The sequence below is a fragment of the Bubalus kerabau genome, chromosome 22, assembly GCF_029407905.1.
Source record: "Bubalus kerabau isolate K-KA32 ecotype Philippines breed swamp buffalo chromosome 22, PCC_UOA_SB_1v2, whole genome shotgun sequence".
Classification (NCBI taxonomy): Eukaryota; Metazoa; Chordata; class Mammalia; order Artiodactyla; family Bovidae; genus Bubalus; species Bubalus kerabau.
In genome coordinates, this window is record NC_073645.1 from 13,210,974 (window position 1) to 13,232,671 (window position 21,698).

The 21,698-nt window shown below is 39.8% G+C and overlaps 1 protein-coding gene across 1 annotated transcript; it reads left to right on the plus strand.

The window, feature by feature from the left end:
• The first annotated feature begins 706 nt into the window (after window positions 1–706).
• On the plus strand, window positions 707–20,261 carry LIPM (lipase family member M). Its single transcript, XM_055560436.1, has 9 exons — window positions 707–853; window positions 4,234–4,351; window positions 9,867–10,065; window positions 11,053–11,162; window positions 12,404–12,540; window positions 12,671–12,817; window positions 15,666–15,737; window positions 17,125–17,196; window positions 19,992–20,261. Exons 1-9 carry the CDS (start codon window positions 707–709, stop codon window positions 20,259–20,261), a joined length of 1,272 nt encoding a protein of 423 aa, XP_055416411.1.
• The last annotated feature ends 1,437 nt before the right edge of the window (window positions 20,262–21,698 follow it).

The following is a 21,698-nucleotide window of genomic DNA, read 5'->3' on the forward strand; positions in this document are numbered from 1 at the left end:
TATGGGGGGGAAAATCTAAAAAAGAGGGGATATATGTATATGTATAACAGATACACTTTGCTGTACATCTAAAACTAACACACTATAAATCAAGTTTATTCCAATAAAAAAATTTTTTGAAGAACTAGGTAAAAAGAAAATGATGCTTCCTTCCTATGTTCATATTGGGCTTCCCTGATGGCTCAGTGGTAAAGAATCTGCCTGCAATGCAGGAGACCCAGGTTCGATCCCTGGGTTGGGAAGATCCCCTGGAGGAGGGCATGACAACCCACTCCAGTATTCTTGCCTGGAGAATCCCCATGGACAGAGGAGCTTGGCGGGCTACAGTCCATGGGGTCGAAAAGAGTCAGACACGACTGAGTGGCTAAGCACAACCAGGTTCATATTACCTGATGGTGAACAGAGATTTTTATGGGTTGTATCAGATGCACTTAATTGCAGGTTGCATCAGAGAAAGTTCTTTCTACACACCAATTCATGTGATGGAATGGGAGGAGCCAGATAGTATTGGGACGCTCTGGATGGTGTTTCCATTCTACCTTATGTTCCTTCATTCCTATCAACCAAGCTTATTTAATATGCTTTGGAATTTGGAGAAGAAATTATAGCTGGCAAACATGTGAAAAAGTTTTTAAACCTAGAGGCTCTTCTGACTTTAGAATCAGTTGTTATATGACCAGGAAGAGATAAATGCAGGTGTTGAACCATGCCAAAAATCTTGTCAAGAGAATGGATTGTTTCATACAGAAACGAGATGTGGCTTCTGATCCTGGTGGCCCATTTGTTCCAGAGAAATGTGAATTCAGGACATATGCGAGCTATCACTGTGGACCCAGAAGCATTCATGAATATTGTAAGTCGGGATTTTCCGTGTTTGGGGGAAAGGAAGTACCTTACATGCTTATTGCTTACAACTGTGTATTATCTGCATTGTGTACCATATTTATATGTGGTTGTGATTTTTGCTAGTAGAGCATAGTTGTAAATTAACATATTGTCCTGAAAAGAACACTAAGCTGGGTGTGAGTGGATATGGGCTCACCTCAAACAGTTTTGGTAAATTCAGGCAAATAATTAAATCCCTTTGAGCTTCAAAGGCAATTTAACTTTTTCTTGAATTCTTAGGTTCATCCTATGAACTGTTAAATCATTGCAGTGTCTTGGGTCAAGCTCAGAGCTATGATTATTTCCATATCATCTGTGCTAATTATATTCCTCTTCTACTTTTTCCAATATTAGAAAGATGTTAGACCTCCTTTCTTAGTCTCAGGACAGCCCTTTTTAGTAACATTTTGTGCCATTCTAATCTATTTAGTCCTAGTTTGAACTGGTAACTCTGTTGACTGGCAATAAAAGGGCAATAAAAGGGCAATAGAAGGGCAATAAAAGGACCCTTATGAATGATAGAGAGGCCTTCCTGTTGGTAAAATTAATGAATGATGTGACCTCTCTAGGCATCCCACAGAATTTTTTTTGGCTTCTGCTCACATTCTTAGCTGAATTTTAATAACATTCATGGTATAGTAATACTTATCCCAGAGCAGACATTGTGATGAAAGCTGAAAAGATATTATTTCATCTTCACTGTCCTATGCTATACATATGACCATCCTCATTTTCCCAGTCAAAGAGCTGAGATGAAAGAAGTTAAGCAACTCAAATCAGGCCACATCCTTGGTAGGTGGTAGAACTAGAATTCAAATCTAGGCCTGCCTGAACACACAGCTTATGATTGTAACCACTCTGCAATAAATCCTCCCAGGGAAGAAGAGGCTGCCTCCAGCTGAGTAAGGTCACTCTCTGTAATGTTCATGCTCCACAGCTTTATCATAGACTTAATATACCTTTATACAGATTTAAGATGCTTTTTACAGAAACTTCCTTGAATGAATTCTAAAACTCTAAATAGGCTATCAAAATATTCTGAATCTACACACATGCAAATACTGGGAATGGGTTGCCATTTCCTTCTCCAGGGGATCTTCCCCACCTAGGGATCAAACTCTCGATTCCTACATTACAGGTGGATTCTTCACCATGAACCATCGGGGAAGACATATAAATTAGTACTCTGAAGCACTTCTATTCTACTTCATTTAATTTATATGAGAGATTATAAGAATTTTCTATCTTACTTTGTCTCTCCATGTACAATTCTCCATGCCAAGTCCAACTGAATGGATTTTAGTCTTAGGGCTCCTGAAGCCCGAGCGTTGTGTAGGTGCTGGGCACACCCAGTGGGTGAGGCCCAGGGAGATTAGCTATATCTACAACTAAAGAGATTCTCTTCACTCAACAACCCAGAAGAATCTGTATGGGAACTTCTAAGGGCCAGAAGGATGTCTCCTAAAGATCTGGCTCAGCGGGGCTAGTGCACTGGGACGACCCAGAGGGATGGTATGGGGAGGGAGGAGGGAGGAGGGTTCAGGATGGGGAACACATGTATACCTGTGGCAGATTCATTTTGATATTTGGCAAAACTAATACAATTTTGTAAAGTTTAAAAATAAAATAAAATTCAAATTGAAACACTCTAAAAAAAAAAAAAAAAAAGAATATGCCCGCCAATGCAGAAGACACAGTAACACGGGTTCAATTCCTGTATCGGAAAGATCCCCTGGAGAAGGAAATGGCTACCCACTCCAGTATTCTTGCCTGGAAAATGTCGTGGACAGAAGAGCCTGGCAGGCTACAGTTCATGGGGTTGTAAATAATGGGACATGACTAAGTGTCTGAGCATATACACACAACTAATTCATATGGATATAATTTATCCTATATTTTGCTATACAACTTGCCTCACTCAAGTATTCTTCCAGCTAGTGCTAATTGAGCACCTGTTAGGCCTCAATACTGGGCTAAGCACCGAAGTTAGAGAGATCTAAGCATATCAAAGCCCTGAGTTCATGGAGTTAACAATCCAGCAGAGAAGACAGACACTCAATTATTAACCACAAGAGCAGTGACATCAAAAAAGAAAATGTAAAACAGAGAATTTAAGAACGTTTTTCTGAAGAAAGATTTCTTAACCTGAATTCTGAAAGATGAATAGGAGTTACTTGAAGGGGTAGGGGTGATTCTAAATACAGTAGCAGCTAATGCTCATTAAGTCCCTACTATGAACCCGTCAATCTTGTTGGTGTCATATGTGAATTATCTTTTTACATTCTTTGCAATAATCCCACAGAATGAAAACCATTGCACGTGCATGTCTGGGTGCTCAGTTGTCTTTGAGATCCCACAGGCTGTAGCCTTCCAGGCTCTTCTGTCCATGGGATTGTCCCAGCAAGAAAACGGAGTGGATTGCCATTTCCTCCACTAGGGGCTATCTTCCTGACTCAGGGATCAAATCTGCATCTCCTGCATTGCAAGCAGATTCTTTACCACTGAGGCACCAGGGAAGCCTGAATAAACTATTGGTATACCTAATTTATGAACAAAAAAACTGAGCAATAGGGACAGGTTAACTAAATTTCCTAAGATCACACAGTTTATGTATTAGTCCAAGAGTCAGGATTTAAAAACTCAAGCGGTGGGACCCCACAGCCTTTCTCTTAACTACTATGCCCTTTTATCCTGTATACTACACTGGCCACTTTGCACCTGGCTTTCTCCTCTCCTGTTCCTTTAAAACCAGCAGCTAATAGGAATAATTCCCTCCTTCTCTAAGTAATGACAATGGGCAGAAACTGAGGATACTTAGGAGATTTGGCAGCTTTATATTCTACAAATGCATTGGAATTACCTGATTCCTAACCTGAAGTGAGTCAGTAATATTTAAGTGCCCCGAATGTTTCTGACACATGCTCAAGTTTTGGAATAAATGTTCTTGTCCAGTGGTTCTCAAATGTTAGAGTGCATCAGAATTTCCTAAGAGACTTGTTAAGACCCAAATTGCTGGACCCTATCCTCAGGGTTTCCAATTCAATAGGTTTGAGTGGAAACTGATCATTTTGTGTTTCTACCAATTGTCCAAGTGATGCTATGCTCTTGGCTCAGGGCTACACTTTAAAAACTATCCTTCTAGTTCAATCTCCACATTAAAGATAAAGAAAATGAGAACTGGAAAAGGTTTACTTTTTTTTTTAAACAATAATCTAATTAGCTAGTGAGAAGCAAGGAATTTCTTATCTATTTCTTCCATGCTCAAGAAATCTTTTTACTTTATAATTATTGAGAACATAACCATACAGAACTGAACTAAAAAAAATTTTTGTTTTGCTTTTTCTGTAGAGTGAAATCATCCAACATAAAGGTTATCCTTGTGAGGAGTATGAAGTCTTAACAGAAGATGGATATATCCTTTCTGTTAACAGGATTCCTCAAGGCCTCGGGCAACTTAAGAAGACAGGTATGATTTCCCCTATATTATCCCAACATCGCAGTCTTCCCTACAGTAAAGAATTCCTTGTGATTTGAGTATGTAGAACGGAACATGGATTTTTGGTACAGACTGGACCCATTATTCCAGCCAAAAGGTGGCTTCAGCTCCTTCTTAATTCCCATCACCACTGCCCTACTCCCAATTATCTCAAATAAACAGTGAGGTATGGTTTTTTGGGGTTTTTTTTTTTTTGGCTGTGCAGAGCACACAGGCTTTCTCTGCTTGCAGCACACAGGTTTAGTTGCCCCTCAGCATATGGGATCTTAGTTCCCTGACCAGGGATTGAAACCACATCCCATGCATTGAAAGGGGAATTCTTAACCACTGGATCACCAGGGAAGTCTCTAAACACAGAATTTGCTTTTCAAAAAACACCTTCAAGAAAAGTTTATTTTTTATCCCTTCTAGTAATTAATTTATTCCCCCCAATCCCTCCTATATAGATATTCTAGAATATCCCCTGATGATCTCTTAAATAAATCACAGCAAACCTTGTTCACAAAGAATATAAACTCCAACATGGCATCTGATATCCACCCTAGCACACCATATTCCCCATCCAGATAGTCTTATAAATATCCTGTAAATATTTAAGATGTTGCTTAGCTTTTCACTAAAGTCTTTTAAAGAATTGAGCACTATATGTATATTTTAAGGTTTTGGTACATATTTCCATTGCTCTTACAAAGCTCCTTTTTTTTAATAATGATTTTCAGCCACTGTTGGCTTTTAAGAAGTTCACCTTCATTACTAATTAAAGTATACCCATCCTTCAGCTACATTTGGCTCTATTCCTTTTAAAAGGCTAGAGCTACGTTTACAGCATCCGCTATGTTATCAGTCATGAGTACAGATAATGTAATTTCTTACTGTCTTCTTTCCATATACCAGGTACAATGCTAAATTCATTTACATTAATCCCATTTAGCTTTCATAATAATCTGAAGAAACTGCCACTCACAGAGGTTAAATTACCCAGAGAATCTCAGCTAGTACTTGCTAGTATGTTGCAAAACCTGCACTCAAATTAAGATTCCTCTCTTAACTAGGACCAGAAAATGCTGAATGAATGCTATTTGGCTCTGGTATAAAGAAGCTTCAGGGTTCTATTTTACTCTAATTTACATTTGTACAGCTTTTTCAAATAATATATCTTCATTTTATTTTATTTTTTTCTTTGGAGTATAATTATTTTATGTTGTTACTTTCTGCTGTACAGGAAGTGAATCAGCTAGATGTATACATACATCCCCACCCTCTCGGACTTCCCTTCCTCCCTACCCCAATCCCACCCCTCCTAGGTCATCAAGGAGCACCAAGCTGAGCTCCCTGTACTATAAAGCAGGTTCCCACTAGCTACCTGTTTTACACATGGTGGGAACCTGGCGAGCTAAGTCCATGGGGTTGCACAGAGTCGAACACGACTGAGAAACTCAGAACAGCACACAGCACAGTGTATATATATCAAGCCTAATCTCAAAATTCACCCCACCCCCTCCTTCCCCGTCCCCCATGTCCACATATCAGTTCTCTAGGTCTGTGTCTCTATTCTTGACCTGCAAATAGATATATCTGTACCATCTTTCTAGATTCCACATATATACATTGTGAAGTGAAAATCTCTCAGTCGTGTCTGACTCTTTGTGACCCCATGGACTATACAGTCCATGGAATTCTCCAGGCCAGAATACTGGAGTGGGTAGCCTTTCCCTTCTCCAGGGGATCTTTCCAACACAGAGACTGAACCCAGGTCTCCCATATTGCAGATTCTTTACCAGCTGAGCCACAAGGGAAGCCCACATATATACATTAATATATGATATTTGATCTTCTCTGAACTTACTTCACACTGCATGACAGACTCTAGGTCCATCCACATCTCAACAAATGACCCAATTTTGTTTCTTTTTATGACTAATATTCTATTGTGTATATATACCACACCATCTCTACCCATTCTTCTCTTGATGGACATTTAGGTTGCTTCCACATCCTGGCTATTGTAAATAGTACTTCAATGAACTTTGGGGTACACGTGTCTTTTTAAATTATGGTTTTCTACTGGAGAGGGTGTGGAGAAAAGGGAACTCTTTTGCACTGTTGGTGGGAATATGCAGCTTTTTTTCACACCAGCTAAATAGCTATGCTTTATATATGACCAGCATGCCCTTATGTCAGTGCTTTTGAACTTACAGTTCTCTCTCTGGACCACAGTTTCATCAGATATCCATGCAGTTTGCTCTGGCCTCTCTTTCAGGTCTTCTGCCATGTTCTTCCCTAACCAGTCTGTTCAAAACAACAAACCCTTGCCAACTATGGAGATCTGGCCCTTTATCTGGATTATTTTCCTTATAGCCCTTAACACCATTGATATGATAGATATTTTCTCATTTGTTTATTAACTGTCTCTCCCAACCAGGATGTAAACTCAGCAAGAAACTTTATCAGTTTTGTTCAAGGGTATGCTGCTACTGCTGCTGCTAAGTCGCTTCAGTCGTGTCCAACTCTGTGCGACCCCATAGATGGCAGCCCACCAGGCTCCCCAGTCCCTGGGATTCTCCAGGCAAGAACACTGGAGTGGGTTGCCATTTCCTTCTCCAATGCATGAAAGTGAAAAGTCAAAGTGAAGTCGCTCAGTCGTGTCCGACTCTTAGAGACCCCACAGACTGCAGCCCACCAGGCTCCTCCGTCCATGGGATTTTCTAGGCAAGAGTACTGGAGTGGGGTGCCATTGCCTTCTCCGGTTCAAGGGTAAAACCAGTGCCTAAAATAGTGCCAAGCACATGGCAGGTGCCAAATATATGTGGAATGAATGAATGAATGAATTTTGTATAAATAAATGGCCTGGAGATAGAACTTTTTCACTAAGCCCCACGAATCCTAGAGGGATAGCAAGCCACAGTTCTTCCAAGCAATCAGGAGACTGTGGACTTTCATAAGCTTAGGGGGTTACCTGCAGTACCTATTCACGATGGAGTTTGTTTTCTTAAATACTGTTTATTTAGACTGTTCCCTCATTGCCCAGGCAATTGGAGTTCAAGGTGAAAGTGAAAGTCACTCAACTCGTGTTCGACTCTTGGCGACTCCATGGACTACACAGTCCATGGAATTCTCCAGGCCAGAGTACTGGGGTGGGCGGCCGTTTCCTTCTCCAGGGGATCTTCCCAACCCAGATATCGAATCCAGGTCTCCCGCACTGCAGGCGGATTCCTTACCAACTGAGCTATCAGGTGCAGAATACTCTCCTCTAGTGGCTGATGTTGTTCCTGCAGCCCCCATTGGCCTCTTCAAGGAAGAAATCTCCCAGCAGTGATGGAAAAGGATTTCTCAGCATCTCTTCAAAAAGAGGGCCGATAAAATTCATATCGAAACGACTGAAAGATGTCTATAAGTTTGTGACAAAAGCCTTTTTTAAATTGTATTTTCTCAAGTAATCGTTGTTAGCTTCAAATATTTACATCAAGAGGTGAAATAGGCTGGGCCATCTTCAGAAACGATAGATATTTAAGCAGCCCTTACACACTCACCTGCTGGCTATAATTTAAATGAAAGCCCATGACTCAAGGGGAAATTTGAAATGAAATAAATCATTTCTAAGCCGTGAACCATAAGTACAAAGTGTACTGCTAAAGAGGACCAAGCTGGCCCCAATTATGGCAAACATCCTTAGGGTTCCAAAGAGGAGCACTGATTCTCCTTGATTTGATCACCTCATGTTAAGGTCATCTCCTTGAGGGTTAAGAGGATGAACTCAAGGACTAGACATAAAAGAAAACCTAAAATAACTCTGAGTTCCTTTATCCTGGCCTTGCAGTAGCAGCCTGCGAGTTCTCTCTCCAGAAGGATAAAATGAGGCAAATGGCATTCATGAAGATTGCCCAGATGCTGAATGAGTTTGTTATAGAAAGGCCTTTGTCTTATATGGAGCCTCTGAGTATGGACTGAGTATGGACTCAGTTCACTGATAAGAACTCAGTTTACTGAATGACAGGAGCTACTATCTTTTAAGAGGTCAGGCATTTCCATTTTGGCAATATTTAGCAATGATCACTTTGCTAAGGTGGTGTCTGCTGTTTTTCTACCATAAAGTTCATATTCTTCACTCTGGAATTCATAAATAATTTGTGAGGAGATATTTTCAAGATATGTAAATATCCTATCTCTTCAAACTTTTACCCACTAATTTTAGCATCCACGGATGAGTTTATAACACCATCCAAGTTTCCATATTCCCTGGTGGCTCACACAGTAAAGAATCTGCCTGCAATGCAGGAAACCTGGGTTCGATACATGGGTCAGGAAGATCCCTGGAGAAAGGAATGGCAACCCACTCCAGTATTCTTGCCTGGAGTATTCCATGGACAGATGAGCCTGGCAGGCTACAGTCCAGAGAGTCACAAAGGTCGGACACAAATGAATGACACTTTTACACACATGCTGTAACTAAGAGTTTTTTTCTCCCATAATTGCTGTTTATTTTTTTGTTGGTGTCAATGTCAACTCATACATTTTTAATTTATTCAATGGGATGTAATTTATATCATCATTATTTATTTTGATGTTAAAATTTTCACATGTTTAACAGTTGGAATTCCTTCAAGTTGGCTTGCCAGTCCTCTTGATATGAAAGACTTATAATAATTAAGCCATTAAGTGTATGGTGTGTGTGTATATATATGCATGTGTGTGTAAATATGTATATATATGTAATATATGTACATGTATGTACATATATGTAAATATATGTATATATGTGTGTATATATGCATGTGTGTAAATATCATAATATTTATAATTACACAAGTGTATGTTTATATATTATTAATATAGTAAATATATAATATATTAAATATATTTGTATATATTTATATGTGTGTATATTAATAGTATGTCAATAATTATATATACTTTAGAATCCTAATTTTAAATTGTATATTAATTTTATTGCTCAGTCACTAAGTTGTGTCTGACTCTTTACAGCCCATAGTATACATTATTGATATTATGATATTAATATACACATATATTTATATATGATTTTATAATATAGCTTATTAAAATATAATAACATTATTTTCTTATTTATATATGAAAGTTATAATTATATATAATTACATTAATCATTATACTATACGTTCTTCCTGGGGCACTTCCAATATCCTCTGACCCCAGACAAGTCTAATGATAATGGTAACTACACAAAAGCAACAATAGAAGGCAAACGCTATTGATTCTTTCTCTGTGCCAGACATTCTGCCTTCTGCTTCTTGTGCACTATTTTACTTACTCATAACAAAAATACTATTTTCTTCATGAGGAAATCAAGGCACAGAAAGGTTAAGTAACTGCCCAAGGTAATCAAGTTAGCAAGCAGCTGAATCGAGGTTTGAACACAGGTCTGTCTAACTTTAAACTTTCAAACACATTAAGGGATAAAGCAGGTGCAGAACATTACACGCTATTGAAATTCACTTTTCTGTAGGTCCCAGACCTGTGGTGTTACTGCAGCATGGCCTGTTGGGAGATGCTAGCAACTGGATTTCCAACCTGCCCAACAACAGCCTGGGCTTCATTCTGGCAGATGCTGGTTTTGACGTGTGGCTGGGAAACAGCAGAGGAAACGCTTGGTCTCGGAAGCACAAGACCCTCTCCATAGACCAAGATGAGTTCTGGGCTTTCAGGTATATGTAAATCTTGAGAGTGGAGGTGGACATGGATATCTTTGGGAGAACCGAGTAAAGAATTAGCGCTCCTGGTATTAGGATAATTTACTTTGGTTGGCCCATCAATATCCCAACACTATGTCCCCTAATTGTCATAGTTGACTAGTGATTCTCTGGGGGCAGTAAATTGAGTTCCTCAAGTAGAAGGTTGGTATGGCCAGTGGGATAAGAATGATGGTTAGTGTCAGGCGATGGAGACTGGAATGGGAGAAATGTAGGTCCATTTCTTTGTAGATGGATATCCTGGGACTGACTCTTCCCTAAGTGATGACTCCCACCCCCAGAAGATGATGAGGACAGGCAGTGTTAAAGATATACGGGGAATGAATAAGCCTTAGGGGCCATCAACTTGGTTACTATATCTCTCACACTCTTACAAAAGTTTTTTTAATGTTTTTATTTGAATGATCTATTGATATTCAACTTGCTGTTTATCCGTTTCACCAGAGAAGGGACCCTGCAGCATCTTTAATACATTTCATATAAAAAATCTGCATAATAATTATCTGGCAGTCCAATCGTTCAGACTTCATGCTTCCACTGCAGGCAGTATGGGTCTAATCCCTGGTGGGGAACTAAGATCCTGCAGATCGCCTGGCATGGCCTAAAAAACAAACAATCTGGTTGGCCCTATTCTATTCTGCTAGTCGAATAACAAGGACACCCCCATCAGGAGGTGGAGCTTGTGCTCACTGAATGTTGATTAAGATGGTTATTTCTCTTTGATAATATTTAGAGAAAACAGCAGTTTGCTAACAGCCCATGATCCCAGAGGCACCCATGCATCATGGGTTTGAAACAAGTCCATCCTGAGTGTTGTGAGGAGCACAGTATCAAGCTGATGGATGGGACTGACAACTCAAGGGTGTTTGTAAACCCTGGGGGGCTGCTTTTGTTTGTTTCTGGTTATAATTTTTCATATAACTTTGTCTTTTCCCCTTGTAGCTATGATGAGATGGCTAGGTTTGACCTTCCTGCAGTCATAAACTTTATTTTGCAGAAAACGGGCCAAGAAAAGATTTATTATGTCGGCTATTCACAGGGCACCACCATGGGTAGGTTCCAAAAAAAATCAGGTTTGTATATTCAGGAGAAATGTGAGCGTATACAAGCACAGCCAGGCCAGGCATCACACACTTCTCTCAGATCTGGCTTCTTCAGGGCCATGAGATTCTGGTTTCTCCCTGCCCACTCTCCTGCCCCACAACATGCAAATATCAGCTTAGACAGAGAGTATGCAGGCGCTTTTGAAATAGACACATAGTATTTCAAATATAATGGCCATGCCCTGGCTGTCTACGATAGTATTTTCCTCCCAAAGGCTCTAGAAAGATTGTCCCTTTGCAATCTGGGGTATTAGTCTCTATTTTATAAGTATGGAAACTGAGGCACAGACTGACTTTACCAATATCCCATACCTAGTCTATGGGCAGAAATAAGAACTGGAATCCAGTTCACTGGACAAATTTTCTACTAGTATGTGTGAAAGTTGCTCAGTCGTGTCTGACTCTTTGCAACCCCATGGACTATACAATCTGTGGAATTCTCTGGGCCAGAATATTGGAGTGGGTAGCTGTTTCCTTCTCTAGGAGATCCTCCCAACTCAGGGACTGAACCCAGGTCTCCCACATTGCAGGCAGATTCTTTAGCAGCTGAGCCACCAGGAAAGCCCAAGAATACTGGAGTGGGCAACCTATCCCTTCTCCAGCACATCTGCCCAATCCAGGAATCAAACCAGGGTCTCCAGCATTGCAGGTGGATTCTTTCCCACCTGAGCTACTGTGTTCCGAAAAGCTGGAGATCCAAGAAAACCAGCAAAACTCTGTTATCTCAATACCCATTATGTTAGAGAACATGCTTTTTATCAATAAACAAGAAAATGTCTCTCATCCTTGATGTCTCTCACTATAAAGATTTATGAAAAATACCTCACAAGCATCTGAGAATTAAGTAAGATCCATGAAACTCTCCTGCAAAGTGTCTAACATATAGTTACCTCTCAAAATACATATTTTCTCAAAATCCATATTATTGGGTTCAATAATTTAATAATTCACTGAGAACCTAGTAATGGGCAGCAAGTATCCTATACGTCAGAGCAAGCTCAGAGATGTGGTTGCTGCTGTTGTTTTTGCCTGTCAAGGAGCTTATAATTTCTCAAGAGAGTTAGAACACACATAATTACTTAGCTACTAAGCAACAAAACAATTACTGAAACATCTTGATAGAAGTAAAATAAGCATTTTATTTGCTCTAGGATATTCAATATCCATGTTGACATATTTCTTTTTTGCAGGCTTTATTGCATTTTCCACCATGCCAGAGCTGGCTCAGAAAATAAAAATGTATTTTGCTTTAGCACCCATAGCTACTATTAAATATGCAAAAAGCCCTGGGACCAAATTTTTGCTGCTGCCAGATATGATGATCAAGGTATGTGACTCCTCAGAAAATTCCTTGCCTATGCACAAGAGTTTTCCAGCCCATTGGCTAGGAAATACACTTTTATATTAGAGATACTTCTTTTTTACTATAATGACTATTTCATTTCATGTTTTTACAGGGATTGTTTGGCAAAAGAGAATTTCTGTACCAGACCCGATTTCTTAGACAGTTTGTTGTTTACCTTTGCAGCCAGGTGATTATGGATCAGATTTGTAGCAACATCATGTTACTCCTGGGAGGATTTAATCCAAAGAATATGAACATGGTAAGTGGCAGCCTAGTCAATTCTCAGTGTCCCAGAACAAAGCAAACAATTATTAGTCTCTCTCCTTGAGGGTGAGCTAATGCCAGGGAAGATTTAGGGAAGTGATGCTCCAAGAAACTCAGTTTTCTTCAAATCATAATACTGTGCAGAAAATACTTCAGCATGGGCTGAGTCAAGTTTAACATAACAACATGACTACACATTAACTCCATAGATTCAAGATTGAAGAGGTCTGAAAGCAGCTTTACTATAGTGAATTAACATCTGCAAAAATATGTGATTAGAACCCATAAGTCAAAAGAGAAAACTGCTGTGCACCATCCATGTCTTCTTTTTACTCAGATCTTTCCAGTTTGTAGTTTAAGTCCTGTGATAGGCTGTCTGGGAATTTCAGTTTGGCTAAGATAGCTTCCCAGGGCTTCCCAGGTGGTGTTAGTGGTAAAGAACTTGCCTGCCAATGCAGGAGATGTGGGAGACACAGGTTTGGTCCCTGGGTTGGGAAGATCCCCTGGAGGAGGGCATGGCAATCGACTCTAGTATTCATGCTTGGAGAATCCCATAAACAGAGAAGCCTGGCAGTTTATGGCCCATAGGATTGCAAAGAATCAGACACAACTGAAGCAACTTAGCACACACAAGGCATAGCTTCCATTTGGCAAGTATGACAGTGGGTTCCCCAGGAAGCATACTCTGAGATGGAGATTCGTGTGCAGAATGATTCAGGCTATGGCCTTGGGATAACACATAGGAAAGGGAAGGCAACAGGACTTGGTAGATCAAAAAAGTCCAGCTGGGATGTAGCCTCAGTGGGAACCTCAGTTGACCCTCTAGGGATCTGTAAAGATGGGAAGATCCTTCAGAATTGTCCCAAGTTAGCATGAGAGGGCTGGGTCTTTATAACCCCCACATCAAATAGTCATTTAATGCAGACAGCACCAGGCATGGGGAGATGGGCAGTGCAGCTCTCTGCAGAGGGGACAGCTCCCCAAGGGCACCAGACAGCGGAGGGCTATCTGTCAACAGCTGGAGGAACATGGTTTTAATTCCTGAAGATTTTTTTGCCTTTTTTTTAATCAAAAATATGATGAATAGCTATCATTTGATAAGCATTTTATTGTATGCCAGGCTATTATTCCCTATAACAACCCTATGAGACAGGTATTATCAATATTCCCACTTTACAGATTAATAACCTGACATTTAGTGGATTAAGCTATGCTCTCAATTTCTCCTAAAAAATAAACAGCAGAAGTGAGATTTGAATGAGGTCTCAGTTAATTACTTTAGGAAAGCTTTCTAAAAGATAAAGTCAGATGTCTAATGAGAAGCTTTTCTCAGATGAAAAATTTAGGTGCTTGGGACAGGTTTAGGGGCATTTTTTAATTATGTGCATGTATAGTTTTCTATTTCATGGATAAATGCTGAGACTATAATGATGTTCCCATTTCTGAATTTGACACCCTGAAGATTTGATCTTCAGTTCAGTTCAGTCGCTCAGTCATGTCCGACTCTGCGACCCCATGAATCGCAGCATGCCAGGCCTCCCTGTCCATCACCATCTCCCAGAGTTCACTCAAATTCATGTCCATCGAGTCAGTGATGCCATCCAGCCATCTCATCCTCTGTCGTCCCCTTCTCCTCCTGCCCCCAATCCCTCCCAGCATCAGAGTCTTTTCCAATGAGTCAACTCTTTGCATGAGGTGGCCAAAGTACTGGAGTTTCAGCTTTAGCATCAGTCCTTCCAAAGAACACCCAGGGCTGATCTCCTTTAGAATGCACTGGTTGGATCTCCTTGCAATCCAAGGGACTCTCAAGAGTCTTCTCCAACACCACAGTTCAAAAGCATCAATTCTTCAGCGCTCAGCTTTCTTCACAGTCCAACTCTCGCATCCATACATGACCACTGGAAAAACCACAGCCTTGACTAAATGGACCTTTGTTGGCAAAGTAATGTCTCTGCTTTTGAATATGCTATCTAGGTTGGTCATAACTTTCCTTCCAAGGAGTAAGTGTCTTTTAATTTCATGGCTGCAGTCACCATCTGCAGTGATTTTGGAGCCCAGAAAAATAAAGTCTGACACTGTTTCCACTGTTTCCCCATCTATTTCCCATGAAGTGATGGGACTAGATGCCATGATCTTCATTTTCTGAATGTTGAGCTTTAAGCCAACTTTTCCACTCTCCTCTTTCACTTTCATCAAGAGGCTTTTTAGTTCCTCTTCACTTTCTGCCATAAGGGTGGCATCATCTGCATATCTGAGGTTATTGATATTTCTCCCGGCAATCTTGATTCCAGGTTGTGCTTCTTCCAGCCCAGCGTTTCTCATGATGTACTCTGCATAGAAGTTAAATAAGCAGGGTGACAATATACAGCCTTGACGTACTCTTTTTCCTATTTGGAACCAGTCTGTTGTTCCATGTCCAGCTCTAACTGTTGCTTCCTGACCTGCATATAGATTTCTCAAGAGGCAGATCAGGTGGTCTGGTATTCCCATCTCTCAGAATTTTCCACAGTTTATTGTGACCCACACAGTCGAAGGCTTTGGCATAGTCAATAAAGCAGAAATAGATGTTTTTCTGGAACTCTATTGCTTTTTCCATGATCCAGCAGATGTTGGCAATTTGATCTCTGGTTCCTCTGCCTTTTCTAAAACCAGCTTGAACATCTGGAAGTTCACGGTTCATGTATTGCTGAAGCCTGGCTTGGAGAGTTTTGAGCATTACTTTACTGGCGTGTGAGATGAGTGCAATTGTGCGGTAGTTTGAGCATTCATTGGCATTGCCTTTCTTTGGGATTGAAATGAGAACTTCCATTCATGTCCCACAAAATACTCATGCTTTGTTACAGAGCCGAGCAAATGTGTATGTCGCTCATACTCCTTCAGGAACATCTGTGCAAAATATCCTGCACTGGAGCCAGGTAAGGATGCTGAATTTGTACTCTTTGTTTAAGGTGTTTGTGCAGTTTGTCTGGAAAAGTCAATGCTCTTTGGGCAGCCCAGGAGTTGTTTCACCTTTATTCCAAGATGACACGTGATTCTGTCAACACTATTTCAACTGTGAGTTTGATCTAGAACATTGAAACTTTTCAAGATATGGGTGGAAAGGATTAGCCCTAGGACATTTTTAGTAGACTTCTCAAAATGTGAATTCAGACGGTTCAGGTGAGACCTTCTCAGTCTCTAGCCACCTCAAAGATAAGACTGGAGATAGGCTTTTCCAGCAGGATGGCATGGTCAAGTAGAAATAAAAATGCAAACGCAGGTCTAATTCCCCAGAGAGGTTTCCACAGAAGTCCTCTGTGCTGCAGATTGCACCTGTAGCCGAGGAAGGAACGTCCTGATGAACAGTCACGGGAACTATCTCTAGGCACAGTGTGGTGAGTTTGTTTTGCGTTGGTTCAAGGAACAATGTGACTGCTGATTATTCTTTCACATGTGAAGAAGCAACAAAACTAATATTGCTCATTATAGATGATACTATAGAGTGACCCCAGTAGGCTGTGGGGATAACAATGCACACAGGACAGAGAGTTAGAACCTCACTAACCTTAGATTCTCACCTACTAAAAATGCCCCCGGAGAAGGGAATGGCCACGCACTCCAGTATTCGTGCCTGGAGAACTCCATGGAAGGGGAGCCTGGTGGACTCTAAAGTCCAAGGGACTGCAAAAGAGTCAGATGTGATTGAGCAACTAATGTATATACATATATACTAAAAATACTACTTTGTTTTTAAAAATGAGAGACTTTTAACTCAACAAAAAGTTGTAATAGTGATGATGACATTAATAAATCATAAATATTGGTACTGTCCATTTTTCTAATTTAGAACCTAGTCAAATTGTTCTTCAAAGGTCATTGTTATATTTTGGTAGATGTGTGTGAGAGTGAGAGAGAGAGAGAGAGAAGAGTGGGGAGAGGCATTTTATCATTAAAATCAAAGAATTCTAAACTGGATTAAGTGTTGGTCATCTTCTTCCAGAGTCACTACATTGCACAACTGTAGGGGGTACTCTCCCACTGTGGGTGTGTGCAGGATACCCACCGACATAGACTATGATGGGGATACACTCCCTGGGGTTGTAATATGGTGGTCAAGTTCTGTAGCACATTTTTCTTCCTGAAGGACCTTATTCTTGTCTTTACACTCGCCTGAAGATTATCCTGAAGTTGAATGGAAAGCAGCTTCAGGCTTTGTTCTCTGCTTCCCTCATAACTGCAGACTTGGCAGCATGTTTTCACCCCTCTTCCCACCTTTATCCCTTTACACATTTGAATGCCATCTAAATTTTTGTTTCCTTTTAGGCCGCGAATTCTGGGGAACTCCGGGCATTTGACTGGGGCAGTGAGACCAAAAATCTGGAAAAAGGCAATCAGGTAAGAAAATCAAATACCATCTGCTGAAAATATATCCATTTGAAATGCATGAGAGAAAAGTTATACTGGCAGTTTATTCTAGAAATGGAAATAAAGTACAAGAAATCAAGTAGAATAGAATACTACTCAGCCAAAAACAATGAAATAATGCCATTTGCAACAATAGGGATGAACCCAGAGATTATCATTCTAAGTGAAGTATGTCAGAAAAAGAAAGAAAAATACCATATGTTATCACTTGTATGTGGCATCTAAAATATGACACAAATGAACTTGTCTACAAAAGAGACTTACAGACAAACAGAACAACAGACTTGTGGTTGCCAGGGCGGAGGGGTTAGGAGACGGATTGACTTGAAGTTTGGGATTAGCAAATGCAAACTATTATATATAGGATGGATAAACAACAGTGTCCTACTGTATAGCACAGAGAACTCTATTCAATATCTAGTGCATATAATTGAAAAGAAAATGAAAAAGAATATATATCTGAATCATTTTGCTGTACAGCAGAAATTAACACGACATTGTCAGTCACCTATGTACATGGCATAAAATAAATTCTTACAAAAGAATTCAAGTAGAAAGTAATTAGTTCTGGTTCAACTTCATTTAAGAATGAGAAAGTTTAAAGCTTTGACAAGAGACTTTTAGAAGTTAAAAAAAAAAATCTGTTATAATGCTTAGGAGAACTTTTCTGATGATGCTGCCTCTGTGAACAAGGGACTGGGCCTCCTAGGAGCAAGACTGGGTAGACAGTGAAGGGAAGGGTGTAGTCTGGTGGCTGCTAGAAAGATCTTTCAAGATTTAAAAACAACAATGACAACAGAAAAAAAAAAATGAAGATGGCAGGAGTGAGGTTGGTTCATGGTACAGTAAAAGGAGTATTAATAATAAGTGAGAATTACTGCATTAGTTATGCCTCTGCCCTACAAAGTAATGTAATGATGGCTAGACTGCTTTGATTCTTCAGGTCTCAATCTGTTTCTCTTTAAAATGAAATTATTGGATGAGATAGCTTGTAAGAATTCTCCCTGGTTACACTTTTAATGAATCTGTAATCTGCAAGTGAAAAATATGAAAACATATTACCCAAAAAAATGTGTGTGTGAGATCAATGCTATGGACTAAAATTTAAAGTAAAAGTAATGGGCATCAAACTTTTCTGAGCATAAAATCTTCACTGAAGTTTATTGGTTAGCTTGTATATGAATGTAAACAGATACTGACCACACAAACATAAAGCTAGAGGGAGCAGAATACACACACAGGTGAATCTTTGAGAGTCTCACATCATACTTAGCATCCACTTTTCTAGAACAGTCTAGATATAAAAGTCTAGGAAACTGGAGAGACCATTGCAGTGCCACTGAAGAGCAAACTCTCAATCACGAGTATCAGCTATATATTTTTAGATCCTTCTTGTTTCCTAAAAGATAGCTTTAGAGAAAGCATACCAGTTCCAAGGTAGATTTAATTAATCAATATTTAAGGTCATGAATTAGAAAGTGAAGCATGCAAAACATGTGACAAAAAATGTCATGGAAAGAAAAACACACATACCAGAAAGTATTATTACACAAAAAGATATCATAGAGGCACACAGCCTTAGAGCCAGTCCTGATATTCAGGCCAGTCTTTTCACCTGTTAGATGAGAAAAACATAGGTTCCATAGACTATTCCAACCTTCCATATCTAAAGTGAAAGTGAAGTCGCTCAGTTGTCTCCGACTCTTTGCGACCCCATGGACTGTAGCCTACCAGGCTCCTCTGTCCATGGGATTTTTCCAGGCAATAGTACTGGAGTGGATTGCCATTCCCTTCTCCAGGGGATCTTCCTGACCCAGGGATCGAACCCAGGTCTCCCACATTTTAGACAGACGCTTTACCGTCTGAGCCACCAGGGAAGTCCTTTCCACATCTAGTTACTCTATAAAAGTGGATCTGACCACAAACTTGCATGAAGACCATATACATATGTCTTATTATAACTCACAGTATCAGATGCTATTCCTTCAAATTCTTAAAAGCCACAAAGAGAAATAAAGACTCCCAGGATTGGAGTCCTGGGTCCAGGGTGGATTTTCTGAGAAGTGGGCCTGGACATTTCTGTTGAGAGTTCTTAGTGTTTATTAACATCAAGGGCTCTCAGCCAGCCAAACTGATCTGGTAGTTCTGTTTGAATAAGAGAAGATCTCAAGAACTAGGAATCCTATATATCCTTTCTCTGGGTGATGGGCGACTAGAGCAGGGATCTAATTCTTAACCACTTCTAGGTTCAAACTCCCTAAGTTTCAGTGCCATTGGCTTCCCCATGTTTCTGGAGACACAGGACAGAAAACCCCTGTGAACAGCCAAGTCCTTCTCAGTAGGTTCCATCCTCTTGCCTTTCTCTGTAGAATCTTTTCAATCCGACCTCATGAAATGTTGTGAAATTATCTTTGAAAAAAACAGGAGTATTATCTTTTAAAGGCAATTTATATATTAAATATTTACTAATAGGAAGGGAAAGAATTGAACATGCGATGCCAAAGGTGCTAGACAATTGAGATGTTTTCTCATTTAACTTGGTAAATTATTCCAGGCATCATCCACATTTTGCAGATGAAGAAACCGAGGTTAAATGAGGTTAAGCAGGAGCTGGAGTAGAAACTCTCAATGCAGTTTTGTACGGCTCCAGTGCCCATGTACCTTTCATCACAACACAGAGCGCATTTACTGAGTTTATTAGAAAAGTAAATTATGAGTTTGGAAGTCCAAATGTTATACAGTTAAAAACTATTTCTTTTCTCTAGCCAACTCCTGTAAGGTACAAAGTTAGAGACATGACAGTCCCTACAGCAATCTGGACTGGGGGTCAGGACTGGCTTTCAAATCCGGATGATGTGAGAACACTGCTCTCTGAGGTGACCAACCTCATCTACCATAAGAACATTCCTGAATGGGCTCACGTGGATTTCATCTGGGGTCTGGATGCTCCTCACCGTATGTACAATGAAATCATACATCTGATGAAACAGGAAGATACCAGCCTTTCCTGGGGAACTATTAGTGTAAGCCTGTGAAGCATCTGATACTAACTAGTCTTAGGAAAAACCTCATGAATGATGGGGTCAAGAATAAAGATATTAAAGATTTTCAGCATTGGAAACCCACCATATTAGTAAAAGGGAGGGCAGAGATTAGGGTTAAGATTGTATTCATTCCTTCAGATTTTTTGCATTTGAGGCTAAAACTGACATTTAATTTTTTCAGTTAATTGAACTACTCATTGGGTGAACACAGTTTTCATGTACTATTGTGTATTCTGCCATCTTGAAAGGTAGGTGTTAGCTGACAGCTAGGAATTATCTAGTCATTCTTTACATCATTCAAATAAACTTCCCTAGAACTTTTATTCTTCTCTATGAGCCATATTTTTGGAGCAATAAAATAAAATGATGAATTGGAGTCAGAGGTCTTGAATCTCCAGATGGTTGCTGAATTTGAAAAAATAAGCTAGATGTTTTTACCTTATTGCTACAGAGACATAAGACTACCTCAGGAAGCCAAGTTGCTTTAACCAAAAAAGAAAAATCAATGTACAGTATAGATGAAAAGGCCAAGATTCATAGCTGAGAGTCAAAGAAGATTATCTTCTAGGATATTTACGAGTTTTTCCAATAAAGCGTGTGTGTGTGTATTTCAGTACCCAGATTCTAGCTCAAGCTTCTTTGATAATTTACAGGTTGTTGCTAGGAGACCTACTGGCTACAAATGTCTAGCCCAGTTTTATGCCTTCAAAAATTAAACACCAGGAAGAAAGTTTTAAAAATATCATGAACAAAATGAATCCAAAACTAATACAATTATGTAAAGTTTAAAAATAAAATAAAATTAAAAAAATAAAACTAAATAAATAAAAATAAAAATATCATGAACATAATACAACATTGTGCTTTGATCTTAACAGAAGTACTGTTATTAGACAATCATACCCAGTTCAGCTCAGTTCAGTTGCTCAGTCGTGTCTGACTCTTCGCGACCACATGGACTGCAGCACACCAGGCTTCCCTGTCCATTGCCAATTCCTGGAGTTTACTCAAACTCATATCCATTGAGTCCGTGATGCCATCCAACCATCTCATCTTCTGTCATCCCCTTCTCCTCCTGCCCTCAGTCTTTCCCAGCATCAGAGTCTTTTCAAGTGAGTCAGTTCTTCACATGAGGTGGCCAAAGTATTGAAGTTTCAGCTTCAATATCAGTCCTTCCAATGAATATTCAGGACTGATTTCCTTTGGGATGGACTGGTTGGATCTCCTTGCAGTTCAAGGGACTCTCAAGAGTTTTCTCCAACACCACAGTTCAGAAGCATCAATTCTTTGGTGCTCAGTTTTCTTTATAAGCCAACTCTCACATCCATACATGACTACTGGAAAAACCATAGCCTTGACTAGACGGACCTTTGTTGGCAAAGTAACTCGTTTATAAGTCTGAATTTATTTCTTTAGAAAATTGTTCAA

Excerpts from the sequence above, each read along its gene's own strand:
- LIPM (XM_055560436.1), top strand. The coding sequence starts at position 707 with ATGCCAAAAATCTTGTCAAGAGAATGGATTGTTTCATACAGAAACGAG. Across the intron at positions 15,738-17,124 it reads ATATCCTGCACTGGAGCCAG|GCCGCGAATTCTGGGGAACT; the intron begins GTAAGGATGCTG and ends GTTTCCTTTTAG. Across the intron at positions 17,197-19,991 it reads ATCTGGAAAAAGGCAATCAG|CCAACTCCTGTAAGGTACAA; the intron begins GTAAGAAAATCA and ends TCTTTTCTCTAG.